The 21282-nt window shown below is 37.0% G+C and overlaps 1 protein-coding gene across 2 annotated transcripts in view; it reads right to left on the bottom strand.

Annotated features, from left to right (window-relative positions):
• ANO8 (anoctamin 8) overlaps nt 1-21282 on the bottom strand; it is a 751060-nt gene that overhangs the window by 363097 nt on the left and 366681 nt on the right. For both annotated transcript variants that reach the window (XM_044090660.1, XM_044090659.1), the window contains exon 3: nt 4174-4306. In XM_044090660.1, the coding sequence (XP_043946595.1) occupies nt 4174-4306 (133 nt within the window). The remainder of the gene's footprint in view (nt 1-4173; nt 4307-21282) is intronic.

The raw sequence follows: 21282 nt of genomic DNA on the forward strand, positions 1-21282 counted from the left end.
CCCTTTTGTAAAGCTATCTCACCATGTTAAATGAGTTTAACATAGTGAGATATATTCTATCTCGCTATGTTAAACGTATAACATAGTGAGATTAAAGCTATGGAGATCCTCCTTTCTCCATTGCTACCTGTGCTCACACAGACAAAAAAAATCAGGACGTATACTAATGAAAAAAGTCTGCGCTACCAGACCTTTTTCTATTAGTATATGTCGGATTTACAACAGGCACGCTGGTTGGGCTGGCCAATCAGCGTGCATGTTTTGGAATGCTAATCGCCAGTCATTGTATAATAATGGATACCTGGTAATGGGAGGACTGGTAGAGAAGGCTAACAGAGGCTAATTACTTTATAGCAGAAAGCAAATAAGACTAAGTTAGCCAGAAAAAAAGGGGAGACTAACATGTTTCCAAAAGGGATGTGAATAATTAAGACTCCAGCATAAACAGTAAAATGACTGCTGCCCTTGGATAATACCAGGGAGCATACCTCTCAGCCATACCAAAATCCTCGGAATACCCTGGTTTTGAGGCTAAAATAATGGGGTGCCATGAATTCCCAAGTGGCCTCTTAAAATCACAATTTATTTTTTTATTTATTTACAACTTTTTTTTGTTAAGGCCGGCATCATTGCACATCGTCAGCATGTCCCACAACATCCTCAACATGCAGGGGCATGTGTGCTGATTTCTGCTTTGTTCGTATTTAGGTTGGAAGTTGCAAGGGATAATTTGAACTGAAGACCAGACCATGAGTCTGTGACTGCTACTGAACAGAAGTCAGCAGTTTTCAGACAGATGAATGCAAGGCATTTTAAATATTGTGCATGCATTTTGTGTATACTTAATTGTCAGGTGGTGGCTATTGGTTAATATATAGTCAGTGATGTGTCCTGAACTAAACCAATGGTGGAAGTGAAGTGATTAAATCCTAGCAGCAAATCCCCTTGTCTGTGTAAGAGTTCTTTCATTCATTTTTCTCTTGTGCTGTTTCTCTATCTGCACGCAATTATTGTTACTTTATGCACTTGTTTATTTGAAATTCAGATTGCAGTTGAGTGATACTTGATGCGGCCTCATTGGTCTTTTAACAATAACATGGATTTAGGTGCTACCTTGTTAATATAGGAACGTGTGCCTATAGCCTTAAAAATGTAAACTTTGCAGTTTCTTTGTGGTTGTGAGGAGGATCATAGCCTGTCTAATGTGCTATTGTGTTTAGTGATTCATTCCCTTGTCTAGTGAACAGTGCTGGACATTCTGCGTGCTAATAAAGTGTCTTGTAATGGATATTCCCTCATTTGAGAATATATTTGAGAATATATAAGCAAACAAAATGATAGGAAGAGTGTTTTTTTTTATTGTTTATTTGCTTATTTTGGGACTCCTATTTATTTTGGAACTTCTGAAACAGGACGTCACACTTCTTAGTAAGTCCAAGATCCAAGTGCACTTTAAGAAGCCAATGTTTATTTCAACTATTCATACCAACTTCATTGGCAATACAAGCTGCACCATATTTAAATGTTAGCACCTTTGTGGCATATGATACAGTAAATGCTTAAAATATTCTAATAGTGAAGAAAGAAGATGTTGTAATTTGTGTCAGATAAGTAATACTAGGTAGCACATTACATTATGTGCCACAGGCATTTTTTCCTGAAAATGTCAGTTCCGAATACCTGGTAGTATGGAAAAAGAAATTACTTTTTAGGATGATGGTACCAGTGACTAAATATACACCTGGGTCTGCACTTTATTTATTTAGGGATCGGCTTAGGTGTTAGGTCAAGAGTGGTTTGATGGAGTCTGGAAGAATTGTATTTGCTATGTGCTGCACTGAATAAGAATTATACTTGTGTACGAGTTACACTGAATGAAATGCAGTTTGATTGAACACAGTTTATTTGGTTTAAGTGAGATTAAGATTCTGAATGGGGGTTTGTTTCTGTTAGAGGTAGGTGTAATAGGGTTAGGACTGGGTTTATGGCTCGGGAGAGAACTGTGTAGTGTGTGAGATATCGTGTGCTGCAGGTGAGTTATGGCAGACTGCTTTCCACAAGAAATAATATGGATAATTATACTGTCTTTTATGTATTTTTGATGAGTAACTATAGATGACTGTGTGCTTAATTGAAGTGATTTTTTTCAGTTAACAATTATCTCATTTGTTTTCTGTGAAGCTAGGCAAATAAATAAATAAATAGCACCTGTCCCTGTCACACAACATTTCCAGAGGGGTTAAAATACATGTAATGGAGGTCCAGTATAGCCTCAATACTTCACCTTAGTGTGTTGAATTCTGAATGAAAAATATTAACAAAAAATTGTTGTGTGACTTATGTATCTTGGTGGTAATAATGAAACTTACTAAAATATTACTTTGAATTGAAGAAGAATGACATTCCTTTGATGGGGAAGTAATCATCATAGATTACAGTGGCTTACTGCCTTACCTCTCCATCTTTCAGAGCAAGAAATCTGGAGAAAGCTAAAGATAATGGTGGGACTAAGGCCCAAAAATATGGAGAGATTTTAAATATTGCTCCCGTAAACTCAGATAGTTGCTAGAATAACAGGTTTTGCATTATTATGTATTTTCTGAGGGAGATGAAGTCTGCAGTTCAATGTATGCTATTATTTATTATTATTTAGTGACTTCAATCTTCATGTTGATATCCCACAATTCCATTAGAGTGGGTGGGGTTACATGATTATGTATGCAAATTTTATGTTAATCACTGTCCTGAGTTTTGGCCAGTTGTACCTACTTTTCATGGGCTTTTGTCCAGATTGTTGATGTTTCTAGGTTGAGAGGTATGCCAAGGTGAACAAGAAGACAATAAAATATACAGACAGTATTAAGCTAGTGGAAGAAAAGCAGAACCGAACCAGTAGTGAAAGTTAATAGGGAAAATAAGCTTGGACTACTGAGGCTCAGAGTGGTTCAGATAAGAATTGCAAGTTCTACTATAATGTGCCAATCTGTGGAATGCCAAGCATAAAAAATGCTGAAAAATAATACCTGAAACACAGAAGGAAGAAAAACATTAACTTTAAACATTTTTTGTAAGATGGCAAACCTCTCTCATCTCAGAATGTATGTATATCAACTCCTTCATCTCACCAACTCCAAGAAGGGGCAACATCTCCCTAAGAAGGTGATAATTGCCGGCGCACACTTTAGAAAATACACCGACAATGATTTCCTTTGGAAAACAGTAAGTGGCATTATGTTCTTTGGCATCTTTTTCTTCGGGCTTCTGAAGCTTGAGGAATTTGACCTTGACCACCACTAGAGGAACCAGACTACCCGACTAATGATGCATTCTTCAAAAGTGAGTGTACTGGATCATATCTCAGAACTACAAAACACTACCGTACACAAAAACAGGTTCTAATATGCTGAAGGTGTATAAATGGAACATAGATTCAAAATACAAACGCAGTGGTTTTACAAAGTTGGGCCAAGTACTTACAGCAGAGTTCTAAAAATGGATTTACATGTCACTTTTTCACATATAAATAGCTTAACAATAATTCAGTTTGTGCACCATTAGTACTTATCTGTAATGTCCAAATTAAAACAAACAAAACAAAAATCAGTGCAGGTTTCACACAACAAATTTTTAAGTAAACTTTGTAATAAACTTACATGCATATGCTAGTGACAGTGTTTCATTTTATATACATATAAAAAACAGACTTTCAAAATTCATTTTACTTAATTTAGCTTTCAGACTATATACCTCTACATTTCTCAAAGCCGTGAGAAAACCTCCAATCTTGGGATCAATCTGTGACGACAGAATCAACAAAACTTATAGTTACCATAAACAGTGAGCTACCTTACCCACCTTCCCAACCTTGGCATTATAATAACATAAAATTAAATAGGGTGCCATGCCATAAAATACATGTGCAAAAGGAATGATAATATCATAAATGTAGAGTACACCATCACATTGTCAGTGTAAGTTCTGAAGACTGCAAAATCTCTACATTTTTATTACATAATAAAAATCATCTACTTTATGCTTCAGCATGCTTTGTTTTTCACACGCAGACTGATCAAAAGTAAAACAATGGCATTACTTGCTTGGTTGCATCCTTCTAGAAAAGGAAAACAAATAAATGTGGAACATCACCGGATTGCAAACACTGTAGACACATACCCCTCATAGGTTGCAGTGACAAAAAAAGCATAAACCTTGGTATGTTTATGGTGCCGTATTTGCAGAATAAGTTCAGGAATCCCCAGCCGAATGTGATTTAGGAGCCATAGCAATGTGTGGTCATCCGTTGTATCTATGGAAAGAGAGATTGAAATGTAATAAAGCCCAGTTTGAGATGGAACAGTCTTCAAGAATCACTAGGGTCAGCTTTTTATGTGATTTGTGCTAAGTATATAAAATCCATGTCTGTTTCATTTTCAGAATGAGTACCCAAGATCAGCTACTGAACTGCATATTTTTGTTTTTTTTCCAGCCTTACACTAAACATTGTGACAGTCCCCCACAGCTCCGAATGAACCAGTGTGTTCCCTGGTACAAAAACCCAATGGCTGAGTCTTTTCTTAATATGAGTCATGTGGATGAGAGAGACAGCCATCTTCCACATGCCAGGCTTGTGATTTTTGTGTTAAGCCCTATGCCTGCTATTCCCTGAGTATGTTTATAAGAATTTAAGGAGTTGGCATAAAATGGGCCTTTGCAGTGCATATCTATCCTTAGTGTGTCATATCATCAGTTGTCTCTGCTCACTCTCTCTCACTGCCTGTTTGAGATAAGCCGCTCCTGTGCAGTCCCCAGTCAACACCAGGGATTGAACCACAGAGAGTGCAATTCAAGCAGAGATGTGAGCTGGCTAAGTCTCGTCAGTCATCCTCCCACCAGCTCCAAGAGGTCCCCAAGCTACTAATCAAACTCAGGTTGCCTGGTTGGATTCAGGACTTTATCCCTGTATGGCAACAAAGGTAGTTGAACTGCTTATTTTAGTATAAAAGCAGCATCCACAAAAGTACAACTATTTCACAATTTCATGGATCAAAAAAGGGGAAAATCAGCTACCCTGCTCAACATCCCGCCCTACACATTCATTAGTTCAGGCAGTCTCTCTCTCTCTCTCTCTGTCTTTCCTGTTGCACGAACTTTCTCAGTAGCTCTCTTTCATTCTCTCTCACATTCTGTCTCTCTTGCTTTTCTCAGTAGCTCTCTTGCATTCTCTCTCACATTCTCTCTCTTGCTTTTCTCAGTAGCCCTCTTGAATTCTCTCTCACATTCCGTCTCTTGCTTTTCTCAGTAGCTCTCTTGCATTCTCTCTCACATTCTGTCTCTCTTGCTTTTCTCAGTAGCTCTCTTGCATTCTCTCTCACATTCCGTCTCTCTTGCTTTTCTCAGTAGCTCTCTTGCATTCTCTCTCACATTCTGTCTCTCTTGCTTTTCTCAGTAGCTCTCTTGCATTCTCTCTCACATTCTGTCTCTCTCTTGCTAGTTCTTCCCTCTGTAATAATATGCAATAAGAGTACCTTTACAATCTATTTCCATTTAAGTGTTTCAGTAGGACATTCTGGATGAATCCTCTGTTTAAACAAAATATGTAAGCATACAGCCAAACATTGATGGAGTACAATGACAAAAATACATGTAAAATAGAGGGCAGCAAACCACTCCTGGCAGATAATGTGAAAACAAAGAATCCAATCACTGCAACAATGACAAAAATATAGAGAAAGCAATAGATACATACCATCACTGAACAAATGATAGGGTGCAAAAATAAATGACGCAAGAATGAAAAGGTTCATCAAAAACAGATCTATAGAGTATAGCAGAAGCCTCCCAAGGCACCTGCCTACAACCCTAAAGCACCATCAAATGCTGTCATTCACCCCAAACATTTAAATATTTTCTGTGGTTGCTCTTTGAGTTACTGATGTACGATCTTGATTTCTAAATTCTGTGACTACGTATTAGTAATAAACAAAAAACATTGTGGTCCCATTATTGACAAAAAATAAACAAAATTTCCCCATGACAGTGAGATAATTATTCATCTGGTTAACCTGCTATTAACTCTGTGTACTCCCTCTACATTAAGCTGACATTTTTCCATATTGTGACATAACATATTGTTACTTCTTTTTTTTTAAATACTGACCCTGTTTAAAAATTTTTTGGGCATTGCTTTATGTTTTAAAGAAGTGTTTATGCATTTTTCGTCTGCTCTTCTTTACAACTGCTTCCAACGTTTTTCCTGTGGATTTATGATAAGTGGCCAGAATGCACAAACATTAAATTTGTTATACGTCCTTGCCAGCATATTGGAAAAACGCACTTACTGAAAACCAAGCAAAAGGAAAACTATTTAATTTTATAGGTTCATAGGATGATACTAGGCTATTGGCCCGGAGGCTCTTATAAGCCTAGCCAAGAATTTTGCCCATGTTCCCTTAAAGTCAGCACCTGTTTCCCCTGTCCAGCAGGGACACAGGTGGGATCCCATGGGTATATTTTCTGTTTCCCATCCAGTCGTCCAGGTTCCTCTTAAAGAGGGCTAGAGAAGTAATCTGCTTTACAATTTTATAAGAAAAAACCCTGCCTCTACAGTCAGATCAAACGTGTCTGAAAAGTAGTAGTGTTACACAAAGGGTTTTTCTATGATAAGATGTAGGATTAGGGGCAGAGGTAGGGTTAGGATTAGCATGCATTAGTAAAAATGGGCAGTAGGGGGGACTTCACCCTCCTGAACTACTTTGATAATGTATGCTAATCGTAACCCTGTTGTTGCCACTGACCCTACACCTTTCATTACAAAATATCCTTTCCGCAACACTACCACTACCCAAGACACTCAGATGCATGCCACATGTGATATGCATCCTGAACAATGAAATATATCCACTTGCTGAACAATTACTCTAACCCTAACCTGCAAACCCTCACACAACACTGAATCTATCCCTTTATTTATCCCTTACTCTAACTGTAATTTGCAAACACACACATACACTCCTAACCCCTAATGCTGACACTTTCCTTAAAGCTAAAAGTTTCACCATTGGCAAGATAAATCTTACTTATCTGCCACAAATCACCTTCCTGCATTCAGTAACTGCAGCATTTGACTAACATTACATTCAATACTTTTACAGGATGACCTTTCAAAGCATAGAAAACTGTCATTAAAAAAGACGATCAACAACATCCTGTGGACCCCTCCCCATTCCTGTCATCCCAGATATCTATGTAACGGTGAAGAACTGTTGAGCCCCTCATGCATCAAAATAAAGAAATCAATTCTGGTTATTTTGCCACCTTTACTTTAGTGCTAGATTTGAACTGGCTACCTGTATGCTGCAGGATCTCTTTTAAGAAACATTTGTTAGTATACAAAGTCCTACACGATTTGGCCCTAGAACGGGTAACTAACATTTTCAGTCATATAGCAGCACAAGTGCTTTGTGGTCTCATTCTACTCATAGCTCTGGTTTTCTTTGCTCAAGAATCATGTATAAAGCTAAAAATAATGAGGTGAGAAATTTTCCGAATTACTGACCTCTTTCCAATAATACTCTAATTCAAGTAAAAGTTAACAGAACAACGACTTTTGATTTAGGTGTATTTTCTGAGTAATAAAGTATAAAACTGTACGGTCTGGCATTACTGAATTGCGATAAAACCCTGTGATTTACCAGAAAACCAAAAATTTTAAGATGAACAGGGCAAACATTTAAGGCAAAATCAGGGACAGTTGAGAGTTGCGTTTTTTTACTAGCTAGAGTCTGCAATACATTCCCAGGCTTTACTTGAAAGGTGTTTCCTGTAGAGTGCACATGGTGGTAGTCCTATTTCAATCTTTATATTCAGGACTGTGAAGCTTTACTTACTCCGCCATACTTTTAGTCTTGACATTGTCCTGAACTTGTAATAAATTAAGTTATACAACCATATTTGGTGTAATTGTTTTACCGAAGTAACACTTCATTCATATTTTAGTTAGGCTATTTATTATTTAATTATACTTTTTATTACTTTGCTGAAATTTCCTGGAAATCAGAGGATTTTTGTTGCCAGCACAAATTGGCTAATGCTGGTTATTCAATAAGCATGATGACAAGAATCCCTGATTCGGCAAAGCTGCTCCGAGGGACTTCTCTTTAGTAGCTAATTAACGCATATTTGAACCAAGCACAGTGCTGTCAGATTCAGTTATACCTGTGTTCTTACTAGCCTATGCATCATGGATGCACAAGCATTTCTTAAAATGCACTGGTGCACACAAACACAGACACCCATGCATACACATCCATTCAGCCACACCCAGTCCCCTATGCATGCACTCACACACCTGTGCTCACACTCTGATGAAAACACACACACACACACACACACACACACACACACACACACACACACACACACACACACACACACACACACACACACACATTTCCATGGCTCTGAAATACACACCTGTACTTGTATGAGCTGCAACCATTTCCATAGGAGTGAGAGGGTGTTTACCATCAAAAGATGGGGGCATACCTCTTCCTGTCTAATAGAATTAACTTGGCAGAGTAATTCTCTGAGTTACTCTGCCATGTTATTCTGTTGCTACCTCCATTTCTGGGAGAAAGCACATGGTTAATCTGCTTTAGCCAGTCCTACAGAATGTTGCATTTGCGTGCAGCCACGGTCACTTCCAGAGGAAAATTGTAATGGGGCAGCAGTCTCTGGATTCCTCAGGCTTGCTTTGATATAGAAACCTTCCAAGGAAAGGCTTCTGTATCTTGATATGCTTTTGAATATCAGGTAATTTTCCTTTTACACAAGTTATGTTTATTTACAATGTAAAATTCTAGAAATCAAGTAGTTCAAACTGACAAAATCCAAGCTAGTTTAGTCAGTAAACTCTATTAAAACTCCGCTGGCTCAAAGATGCATTTGATGAAACACCTTTTGTATGAACGTTTGTGTTGATATCTTTTTATTTTAATAACTTGCAGCTTTTAATTGGTATCTTTGAGCTAGTGGACTTTTTAACTTAAAATGTAAAATTGCATGTTCGTTGTGAAGGATGATACCCCCAAAGGAAGCATTTGGAAGGAGTACTTAAATATGTACAAGCTGTTCGGGGGAACAATCTGCAGGTGCCAATAATGCAAGAGTACAAAACCAACACTGATTTATGAAGCTGCAAACACTTTGCAGCTTTATAAATGAAGGATGATACTGTATTTGTCATGGCAGAAGTAGTTCTGCTATGTAACTGCAGTAATCCGCTTGATAAAGTCGCAGCAAGCATCTCACTACAGTTATAGGAACTCCATGTTTCTTTAGATGTCAGTTTATATAAGACCTCTTTTTTTGTCGTTCTCAAGTTGGGGGAGACAGCAGTTTGGGGAACTGCACAGGATGCTAAATGACCTAGTGATGGTTAAGATACAAGTCTACTTAGTTAATATGAAGGTCGGTATGTTATACTTAAATGAAAATGTAGTGCCAAAAATCTTGGAGAATTAGTTTTCTGAGAAATGGAACATTGACACTGGACACAAATGTTGAATTAACAGTACAGACTGTTCACTTACATAATGACTACATGAAAATTATACCAGACCTTGACTTAGTGTAGTTGATTATTATGTAATGAATTTTTTTCAGAACTAGTATGTTTGTGAACATGTATGCCCATACTGTCAACTTGCCTGTATTGTGTGGTTGTTGTTGTGTTTCGGCTTTTCCCGGTTAGGGGTCGCCACAGTGGAACTCCGGTCTGCTAATGATTGGCAGTAGATTTTCATGAACGCCAAGGTGCCAGCTCGATGTTCAACCTTCAGCGAAGGCATGCCCATTTACATGTCTTTCGAATGCCCACCCAACCATGGGGAGGACATGCAGACTCCACACAGAAGGCACTCCCCGCACTCCAGCCGAGAATCAAACGGGAGAACCTCTTGGTGTGAGGCAACAACGCTACCGCTGCACCACTGCGGATGTTAGTTCTAGTAAATATCAGCTGGAAAAAAATACAGGAACTTACAGTCAGGGGAGGGGATATGGGCTGGTGCTCACATATACTGACAATTTCTGGTCCTCTTTATGGTTTGGCTTTGGTAAAAAGATCAACAGCAATACAGTACCATACAGAAAATCAATCTGGCAGGGTATGGCTTGACTCTAGTCTTATGTTTAATTTCTCATAATTGACACATTTTCTAGGAGGATTTTTTTTTTATAATTAAAATCAGTACTACAAATGTAAATGCACATGTTAAATATCTTAATAAATGTGATAAAACTTTAAGCCAAACTAATTCCAATTCTTTAAAAGTAGAAGACACTTATATGTACCAAAAAGCTAACAGTTTATAGTGTAACTACAATGTCAAACAAAAAAAATGAACAATATCTGATATGAGACCTCCTAATATTAAAATAGTCTTGCTTTTAAAATACATTTCAAATTTCCAGAACCTTTTAAAATATTAGAAGAGAAATATAAGGTATTGACACCATGGTGAAGGTAGATGTAAATCCAATTTAATATAGTAGAATCACAAATCCAAGTAAAACAGAAAAAGTTCCAAACATAAAAGCAGCAGAGCTCCAGGTAAAACAAATACGTATTCCAGCATAAAAACAACAGGACAAGCGCTTTCAGCAAAATTAGCCTTCTTCAGATCCTGATGTTCTAATATTTTACTTGGGTAAGGCTTGATTTTAGCACTTACAGTGTGTTTCTTATCACACCCTTTTAAAGTAGGATAAACAAATACGTTGAACCACATTTGCTGTGATAAATATTTTGTTTCAACAGCACGTCAGTACCCTCTCCCCTTGTATATCCTTTCACTTTCCTCAAAGGATGTAAAACATTTAAACTTGGAACATTGTTCCTCTTGTTTGAACAAGGCATTGTGTCTGCCCTTAATCTTAATTGCCTTTGCATGTTTAGCAACTCCTTTTTTTAAATTATTTATCACCAATTTGTTGGAAGAACTCTTGCTCAAATGCAAAAGAAAAAAAATAATAGTAATTACAACAAAGTATAAATTAAATTAACAAGAGTCATATACCAGCCTGATTTTTTTTCCAAATGATCTCTCAACATAGCCAGTGTACAAAAACATATTTTATTTATTTATTTATTTATTTACAGTTTGTTAACTGGGAAGTCCATTGGGCCGATGTGAGCCCATTTTCAATGGAGACCCATGGAGAAAAGTTCCTTAATACAGTAATTCTATATCTACATTAAAACTCAAAATACAGCATTATTATACTTACAGTAATGACAAAAAAGAAATATGAATAAGTTTCAAATAATACACAATATGAAGAAGACATATAAATCAATAGTTCAACTTGAAATATTCAATCAGCATTTTTTTTTAAATATGAGAAGATTTGTAGAGAGAAGTAAATATATTGAGCAGAAGTAGGTTTTAGGATGATTTAGAGATAGGAAGGGGTGAAAAATATCCAGTATCAGTAACAATATTTCCAACATGACCTTAACTTGGAGAATTTTATTGATAAGAATCAAATGTGTCTTTTTGTAATTATGGTACAGATATAAATAAAGGCTTTAAAACATATTCCACCTTGATAGTAAGGGTTCCACTTTTTGAATTCCTTGGTACCACAATGGGCCCAAAAGGAATATGAGTCATACCCTTGTTAACTTTGAACTTTGGAAATCAAAGGTGGTTTGCCATTTAAAAAAATGAACATCTGTTTGGTAATTACTCCATTTTACAGTAGCTCTTCCAATGGAATATCAGTAATCAGAGACCATTTGTTAATAATCACTTTGCCCACATTTTGGTAGCTAAACGAATCTGATAGAACTTCATTCACAGTACTGGAATACCTGTTCGTATCCAGTATGACAAGGGAACCACCCAGTGCCAACATCCACAACTCTAATATTACTGTCATGGCTGACAGAATTTAATATCTGGCATTTGGCAGTATTTAACTTATAAAAACACTTTTATTCCCATCCAATAAAACCTGCCTAATGTCACCCTCACAAAATTACTGACATATATTTAACATGGGGAAGAGTGAAACTATTCCTTTTTTCAGAGCACTTTGTTCATCATAAGCAACAGTATTTTGGTAAGAAGAGACTTTACATTAATATTCCTAATAGACATTTTGAGAAACAGCATTATGTCTACCACTTCTACATACTTACTAGGTTCAAAGCCCAGCCTTTCATTAAAACACCCAATTCAATTTCAGAAACCCTTGAATTTAATGTTAAATGTACTACATCTGACATGAAAAATCTAAAACTTCAATCTACTGTGTTAACAGCATTTCCATCTTTCCACCTCACACTTTTGTCCCAAAAGCTGCTTCTACTTTATATTTCTTCTCTGATATGGTGTATGGCTCTGAACTTGATTTGAATTTTTGGAGCGGGAATCTTCTTTCTTCCACACATCAGCTGATCACAGTGCCTCTTCTTGATCACAATGTCTACCTATCCCTCCTTTTGCCTACACTTACTCTAATTAAGGTTGCGGTGGACAAGGAGATGGGGACACTGCCATGGGAGTATTATTTTTATTTTTTCCCCATCCCTTTGCAGAACCAATAACACCATTAGGATGGGACATGCTACAGACATATGTGCTGCAATGTCCTTCACATCCTCAAGCAAGTGACATCAGCAGGATGCCCCATTCGCCCTCAGGCAACACTTTGCAAATTGTTTTCCCAGTCTCACACCACGAGGTGTGCCCTGGGCTTTCTCCCATTCCTCTCCCTTCATCCTAGGTTGGGTATGTCCATTCCCAATTCCTAGCCCCATAGATATCAGAGCCATTAATCAAAGCTGGGTCACCTGGGCTACATTACGGGCTCTATCCCTGTACACCATAGTGCTGGCTTCATCTTTTTCAATTGATGAAATCACTATTTAGTAATATATTACTGCAAATAAGGCTCCATCCATGCGTTTATCCTGGTTTAAACAATTCTATAAAATTTAAATGTATTTTAAATACAAGTCAACTGCAGCATTAGGAGGTCTCATGTCATGTGCTGGTCATTTCTGTTTGGGACACTATAGTTATCCTACAGCTGTTAGCTTTTTTACTAAATATGTCTGTTTTAAAGTGTTTAAAGTTATATTGTAATGCATTATTTTGTTACATAATATCGGTCTGAAACTCCGAAAACGAAAAATTTCAGAAAGCCGAACGGCACTTGCAACGCTGCTTCTGCATCGGACCATGCGGCAAAAAAGACTGAGGATATGACGTCGGTCATGCGCTTTTATACCCTGACGCTCTGATGTCAGGGCTGTGCGCCCATGACCGACGTCAGCCTAATACTTTGGTATTTGGGCCGACCGAGGACAGCGGATTACCCATAAGTAAGGACTGCAGCAATGTGAGATGAAGAACATCGGCTTACGTTTTTCTTATTTTAATGATATACTCTGCTGTTTGGATCTGTATCGTTGTGTTTGTTGGTATTCAATACTTTCAAAATGGGAAGCATTGTCTTGTGTAGTGGATATTATGAAAAACTAGCATGACATTAGAATATACTTTAAGTATTTCTTTAGTACCGAAAGCAGCAAATAAAAGTGGATAAGAACGACAAATTAAACAGGTGAGAGTAGTTTGCAGTCAGGTAAAAGATTCACACAACGCAGGGCATGCTTCCAAGAACAGGGACTGCAGAAAGGATAAACATTTGTTGCAAGTACCTGGGTAAACAACCCACAGCTTTTCATTTTACATTTAACAGCCAAAAGGGTAGCTGTATCTAATACTGGCACTCTCGATACCAAACCCCATATGTGGAGACAGAATGGTCGAAAAATCAGACTTGCATATATTAAGTCTGAGACTGCCATTTCTTTGAATATTCCCTTTTCTCTGAGTTACGGCAATCTTAGAGTTGGTCCCTTTTGCTTTCTGGGGTGTGGGGAGGGCATAGACCCCCACATTGAGGGATAAAGGGGGCATGCCCTTGCAAGAAACAAGTTTAAAGGAGAAGAGTGATGTTCAATATTGACTTTTCTTCTGCATTTCCAGACTTTTTTATCTTCTTCTCAAGACCCAATATTTTAACAGGGAGATGAAACGTGCTTGTGACAGAAACTGACACATAACAAAAGTTTACAGATGCTCATATCAAAAAAGCTAAAATGGAGTATTAGTGATTTTTATGCATTTTTGCTGAAGAGGAATGTAGTCAGTGCTCAAAGAATACATTAATAACACAGTGTCTACATACTCTGCAAAAGTTAACCTTTTCTTTCTGCAAACGCAGACTGAAGGCAAGTGAATTTTGAATTAAGACACTGGAAGTGGCCTAACTTTGATTATAGAACAAAATTTAAGAAAAGTAAGTGTGACGGTTTGTAACCTATACAGCAGATAATATAAACCAGAGAGAATTTCTGATGCAAAAGAGGTTCTTACTGATCTTGTACTTCAAACATGTATAAAAGTCCATACAAAACAGAGAGAACTGGTGATGAAAAAGGGGCTTATAAGAAAAAAATGAAAACCTTTGATAAAAAGTACAGGACATCAGCCCATATTTATTTGGGATGAAGTGGAAATTCATTTGGACTTGGAGAAAGAAAGAACACAATTCCTCTAAACTGTGATGTCAGAAACTTAAATTGTAATTGAAGTAATCTTATTATTTAAATTTGGAATAGCTTTTATGTTAATATGGCACAAACTCCAGGTGCTCCAGTACTTTGGCTTGCTTAGGATTTACAAAACATTCCAGAACAAGCAATATTTGAATGTTCAGAATAGTAATTCAGTGTTCAGTACAGCAAACATTTGGGAAGAGAAGCCTGTTTTATCGAACTGCTGGTTCATTGCAGGATGCCTGCATTTGCTTTGAGGGGTTGCTACACAGTGGAAACTGTGATTTTTCCCTGTTGCCACTGTTTTGCAATGTCAGAGATGGGATATATAATTAGCATGGGGTGTGGGATGAGTTTTGACCATTTGTGGTTGATGTAGTGGTCCACTGATGTTTTGAAATATAATATAAATATACATACATATATATGAGAGTGCTTCATTATGTCGCATGTGCAGTTTACGGCATATGATTAACTAAGCAGCTGATTGACAGGTGTGCAAGAGTGCACAATCCCCACGGTTGGGAATATGCACTTACCCTTTGTTTGCACAATCTCAAAGTTAGTATATACATAATTAGCAGGGGTGTGCAGGGAGGTTGTTTTTAAAAAATTATATTTCGCATGCAACAGGTCCCTATTAAATTATCGAATGTTTCAAAGTTCGAATGTCATATGGTCGACACCATATGATCGACCTATGAAAAGTTTGAAGGTGAAAGGCAACGGCTCCATACACGCAGAAAGGGAAAAGTTCCCTTTTCTGCATTGAAGTGCGGTCTCGGAGTTGGTATATTTAAGTAGGGGTGTTGTGGGTGCTGCAGGGGGACTTGCCCCCCTGCTCCGAGCATTAATATAAGTGTTATAAGTTTTTTTTATGTTTTTATTATATATTCGAAGATTCAAGTTAAGCTCGTATGTTGTCGAACATATGAGGTTAGAAATTTTGAAGCTTCGAATATATAATATAGACCCGCATGCAACGGGGTTGTTTCTTGGTGCATATGTAGTGATGTGTAGAGCTCAGTGTTTTTAACCTTTTGCAGTCGATATTATTCCAGTCAACTTTGGGTGGTTTCATTGTAGTATAGTACATTTATGAGACCTGTACATTCTTTCAAAATTGAAACTTGTCTATATCTGTCAGAGTCAGTACAGCTGATCTAATATCAGCTGATTGAAATATACTGGCATTTCTAGCACAAGACTGCAGTACAGTGGGGATTGCAGAATATGCCCTTTTTCTCCAACTGTAGCGTAGTCTTGGAGTTAGTATATATAATTAGCAGGGAGTGTGGGTAGGTCCAGGGGGGCTTGCTCCCCCCATAAAAAAGTTTTGATTTATACTTGGGTATTAAAGTATGTGTTGATCATTGTAGGATTGACAAGTTGTCATTTTGATGGAAGGTTTACTCTACAAGACCAAAATCCTACTTACCCGACTTTTGTAATGCAGAGACGAAAAAGCCAAAAACCACATATCACTGACCGCCTGGAACACAGACTTTCCACTCCAGGTAAGTAACTGCTTGGCCAAACTAAAAAATAAATTAAAACCAAAACAAATGAAACCCACTTATGTGGGGGGCTTTGCACTCCACACCCTTTGTGTTGGGGCTACACCCTCCATTCATCCCCAACTAAATATACCAACTCCAAGACTGCACTACCACAATGGTAAGGGGCAAGATTCAACATGGTGGCCAAGTAGTTACTTACCTGGAGTGGAAAGTCAGTGTTCTAGGAGGTTGGTGATATGCAGTTGTGGGCATTTTCCATAATGCGCAGAATTGTGAACACAATGTAGCCGAAATGCAAAATATCCCCGCTTTTTGACCCATGGTTTAGGTGGTAGAGTGGTCGGAATTGTCAAATTCGGTGTTTTGTTCGACATTCCGACCATTCGGCTGTGTGAGATTCGACATTTCCGGTCGATGTTATACTGGATTGAAGAAAGGTCGTTCGATCAAATGCATGTATTCTGTATATATATATATATATATATATATATATATATATATATATATATATTTTTTTTAAATATATATATATATATATATATATATATATATATATATATATATATATATATATAAACTCTGAGATCTCTCACTTCCCAGGGAAATGGTATATTTCTCTCTCTATATATATATCTGTGTGTGTGTGGGTGTGTGTGTCTGTGTTTATACCACACACACACACACACACACACATATATATATATATATATATATATATATATATATATATATATATATTATATACACATGCACACACGTACAGATTATATATATACATTTATATATATGTACACTCACATATATACACATATATTTACTGATAAATATAGATAGGTTTTTATATATATAAAATGTAAATATAAAATTATAGGGCAGAGAGACAGCCCAGTGTGGTGCTGCACTTCTCCAGGGTAAGCACTGAGCTAGGGCTGTCTAAGAACTGGAAATGGTTACTGCCACTGAAAAAGAGGCTTAAAAATCATGATAATCTCTCTGAATCCCATCCAAAAAGTACCACATAAACTATATTTACATGTTTCAAATAAGAGCAGCTAAACCGCATATCTTAAGTTATGAATTAATTTGTTTTGGAATATACATGTAATTTATTTATTTGTAGAAGGAGTCTGTATGTTCACTTAATCTGTTTGCTGTAACCTTTATTATTAATGTGCTTTTTGTGAATATTTACTACTTTATTATGCATCTCTGAAAGGTTAAATAGGCATATTAAGAGTTCCTGAATGATAAGTGCCAACCTTTTTATAATATATACATGCCCAATAAGTCCTAGCAAAACTTGTCCATGTTTACTACTTGCATCGACTTGGTATTATACAAAAGCAGAGCAATCTTGCCGGAGCTATTTGCTTAAGTTGTGTTTTTCTCTGTGTAGCAGGCACGTTTGGTTTTATGCATCTTGTGTATCTGTGTTCAGCAAATGATCTCAGAAAATGCAGTGACCTAACTAACTTGCATGAAAGAATTGATTGATAATACTACATACAGTTTGGCGAATAAGTTCAAGCTCAAGTTTATTTCAGAGATTATATCCTAAGCACTGTTACAAAAAGAGCAAGATAAACAGTTGAAATGTATGGCTGGCGGCTAAATCAGTTTAAGCAGCAGACAAAATGATGTGCAATTAATACATTCAGCCTGCTGAAATAGTAATAGAAATTTCTAGTTATACAGTACAAATAAACAATACAAAGCAGAATTAAATTATACTTTAAATAAAGCCTCAGACATTTAAGGCTACACAAAGTTCAAGAGTCAGACATTCCATACTTAACTGTCCAAGATTTCTGATAAGTGTTCCCCTTCCCAAAAGCAAGGGAAATCACATTAAAAACACACAGTTTCCAAACAAATCCAACTTCAAGGAAAGACTCATGGCCTTCCATATTTTACTTCAAAATATAGTCATCACTCGTGAGATGGTAAAACAATTCCACAATTTGATTCAGACACAGTCAAAATGCATTACACACAAAGGCATACACAAGCATGTGCACACACACACACATGCACACACACACACACACACATGCATGCACGCACACGCATGCACACACACGGATCATAGTCAAATAGGGCCATGGAACAGAAGCCACCCCCCACCCCACAGCCATTTTTCAAACCTTTCAGTGTGTATACTGTCTTCTTTACTTCTACAATGACTGCAGACATTTGTATTTTATTTAAAACTTTTACTTCAAATGTTACAGTGCAAGCATTGGTAGCCATTTGTTAATCACAATAATACAGTCTCACAATGAAAACAGACTTAGCATGAACAACAGTAAGCTTCTCTGCCTTTGAAACTCACATTCATTGAAACTGCATTGAAATCCACATTCCTGGAAAATGCATATGGCTAGTGGCAGATTAAGTTCACCTTTGGGCTGCTTTTAAATCATGGGCCCCTTGCACCCATTTTTAGGACCATACATAAATGCATGTGTTCTTTAATTCACCTTCCTGGTTATATTAAATTACATTCCTTACATAATACAGCACCACTCGTTAGAGTGTGTTTCAAATTTGTAGTTTTGAACATTTTTCCAGTAAGCAATGAAACAAAACATATGAACTAATAATGACAAAATTACACATTTCAGAACATTTCAACCATAAAAGTGCACTCAAATTTATGTTTTTACAGTCCACCAATATCTGTCAATATGCACAATCTCTACAGAAGTAAAATGCATCTGAATAATTCTGCATTAAAGAGATCTGTATCTAATAAAGAGGTTGCTGCTAGCAAACAACTTTGCATTTTAGTGTATTGTTTACAAATTCAGTGCCTGCTGCCCTTGAAGAATAAATTGCCTGTGTTACATTAACCAAAAAAAAAATAATAACAATAATTTGTGTGCTGGTAATATTGCAGTAGGGAACGGCTGGCAAACGGACAACAGGTTCATAGTTACTAGACATCTCATCCAAAGGAGGACACATTCAGGAGTGAACACCCCCATTGTCCCTTATGTTGCACAGTAGTGTCAGCAATTGAACTACCTGTTGTGAGAAGGGGGCCCACAACCTTCTGCACCAAAAGCAAGCATGCTACCTGTTGCACCACTGACACTAAACAACACATGCCATTGACAGAGTGTAATCCTCAGTGATTAACACACACACACACACACACACACACACACACACACACACACACACACACACACACACACACACACACCTCCATTTCCTCTAAAGGAAAGAGCAGCTGAGCACTCACTAGAACATGCTGCATATATCCATATACATCTTCCCCAGTCCTCCAGCTTCTACTACTTAAATCTATCATGCATGGATTTAGATGAAAGTAGGACAATGTCATGATGTAAGGAAGTTCTCCTGTTTATGGAAGGATCCCCAAAGGATTTACTTACCAAAATATTATTTCTTTTTATAGTGAAGCTGCCCCCCCAGTGAACACAGGCCCTAAGTAGTTGCCTAGGTTGCTTAGTACTGGATTAGGCTCTGCTCCATTGCGTGCACACACACACACACACACACACACACACACACACACACACACAGCTATATACATACAGACTAAAATGGATATCATGTCACTTGGAATGTGGACAACAGTCGAACAGTGACCCCATATCAATCAAGTAAGCAATTATCTAAGCCTTAAAACTACTCTTCCAAAGTAACGGACAGTGGGTTCACTAAAGCAGCCAGCTGATAAAATCTGCAGCAACTCCACATAAGTAATATACACTGTGCATTCTCAAATAAAAAGTACACAGACAGACTTCTATGTTATGTTCAGTGAGTTCTTTCACACACACACACACACACACACACACACACACACACACACACACACACACACACTGCTCAAAGATAAATAAAGCTCTTTAAGTTCTTTTGTCAGAGGAAAGTGACTTTCCTTCAACAAGGCCACATGAATAAGGCACATTGTCAGGAACTTAGGAAAGACAGGATTTCTTTCATCAGCAAAATATGAATTCAAACACAACTTAAAAGACACTGAAACCTGGAAAGATGGTAATGTAAACCAGGCAGACTACTGAAGTGCTGGAGGGCAGAAATACCCAATTGCCCTCTTATTTATATATACATATATATATATATATATATATATATATATACCTTAATATACTTTCTGCCCTTAACCCACTTTTCTCACTAGCTCTCTCTAATCTTCCTTGACTACTCTTTCTACTGTCTTCTAAAATCTAACAAGCAAATTGCCTCAGAGAAACATTATATTGTAATTGTCTTGCCTTCATGTAAATACATCATGATAAAACTGGGTTTTTGTAACCACTTACCCCAAAGACTATACTTATCTTAATGACATATTTCTTTTTATACTTCTTGAAATAGTTATGCTATACTCCTGATTACTGACACTGTATAACATTGCATTGCTACTTAATGCCTTGTAATAATCCTGTAACATTGCTGTTTAATGCTAACTTATAATGAAAATTGTATAATATGTTGGAGCTTTTCTCCCCAGGCCTCAGCTGAAAAAGGGCTCTTCAGCTCAGTCGGACAATCCCGGTCAACAAATGTAAAGTAAATACATTAAATATATACATATATTTTTATATATATATATATATATATATATATATATATATATATATATATATAATATGACACCCCCCCCCGACTTAAATATACCAACTCTGAGATTGCACAGCAGTGCCAAAAATGGCAAAGTGACGAAGCGGCCAAGCAACTTCTTTCCCAGAGAAAGAATTTTTTTATATGCCGCTTCGACATTTCAAGTTCGACCAAGACGCATTCGACAAAATGCGTCTTCGGTTATCTGATAGGAACCCTATTTATATATATATATATATATATATATATATATATATATATATATATAAAACAAAAATAAGGCACTGGAAGGTTCACCAGAATAAAATCCACTGTTTTATTGATCGCACACGATATTAAAAAACATAAAGCAGATCCCGAATGCATTAACTGTATCACAGCGTTTTCGTCACAAAAACTTCTTCAGATGAGCATACCAACTTCTGAAACCCTTTTATATACAGAAACATCCCTAATTAATCAATTAACAAACTATTATCCAATTAATAAATTAACTATTATTTACAC

This window comes from Protopterus annectens, chromosome 13.part0 (genome assembly GCF_019279795.1).
Source record: "Protopterus annectens isolate FY-2018-M chromosome 13.part0, PAN1.0, whole genome shotgun sequence".
Taxonomy (NCBI): Eukaryota; Metazoa; Chordata; order Ceratodontiformes; family Protopteridae; genus Protopterus; species Protopterus annectens.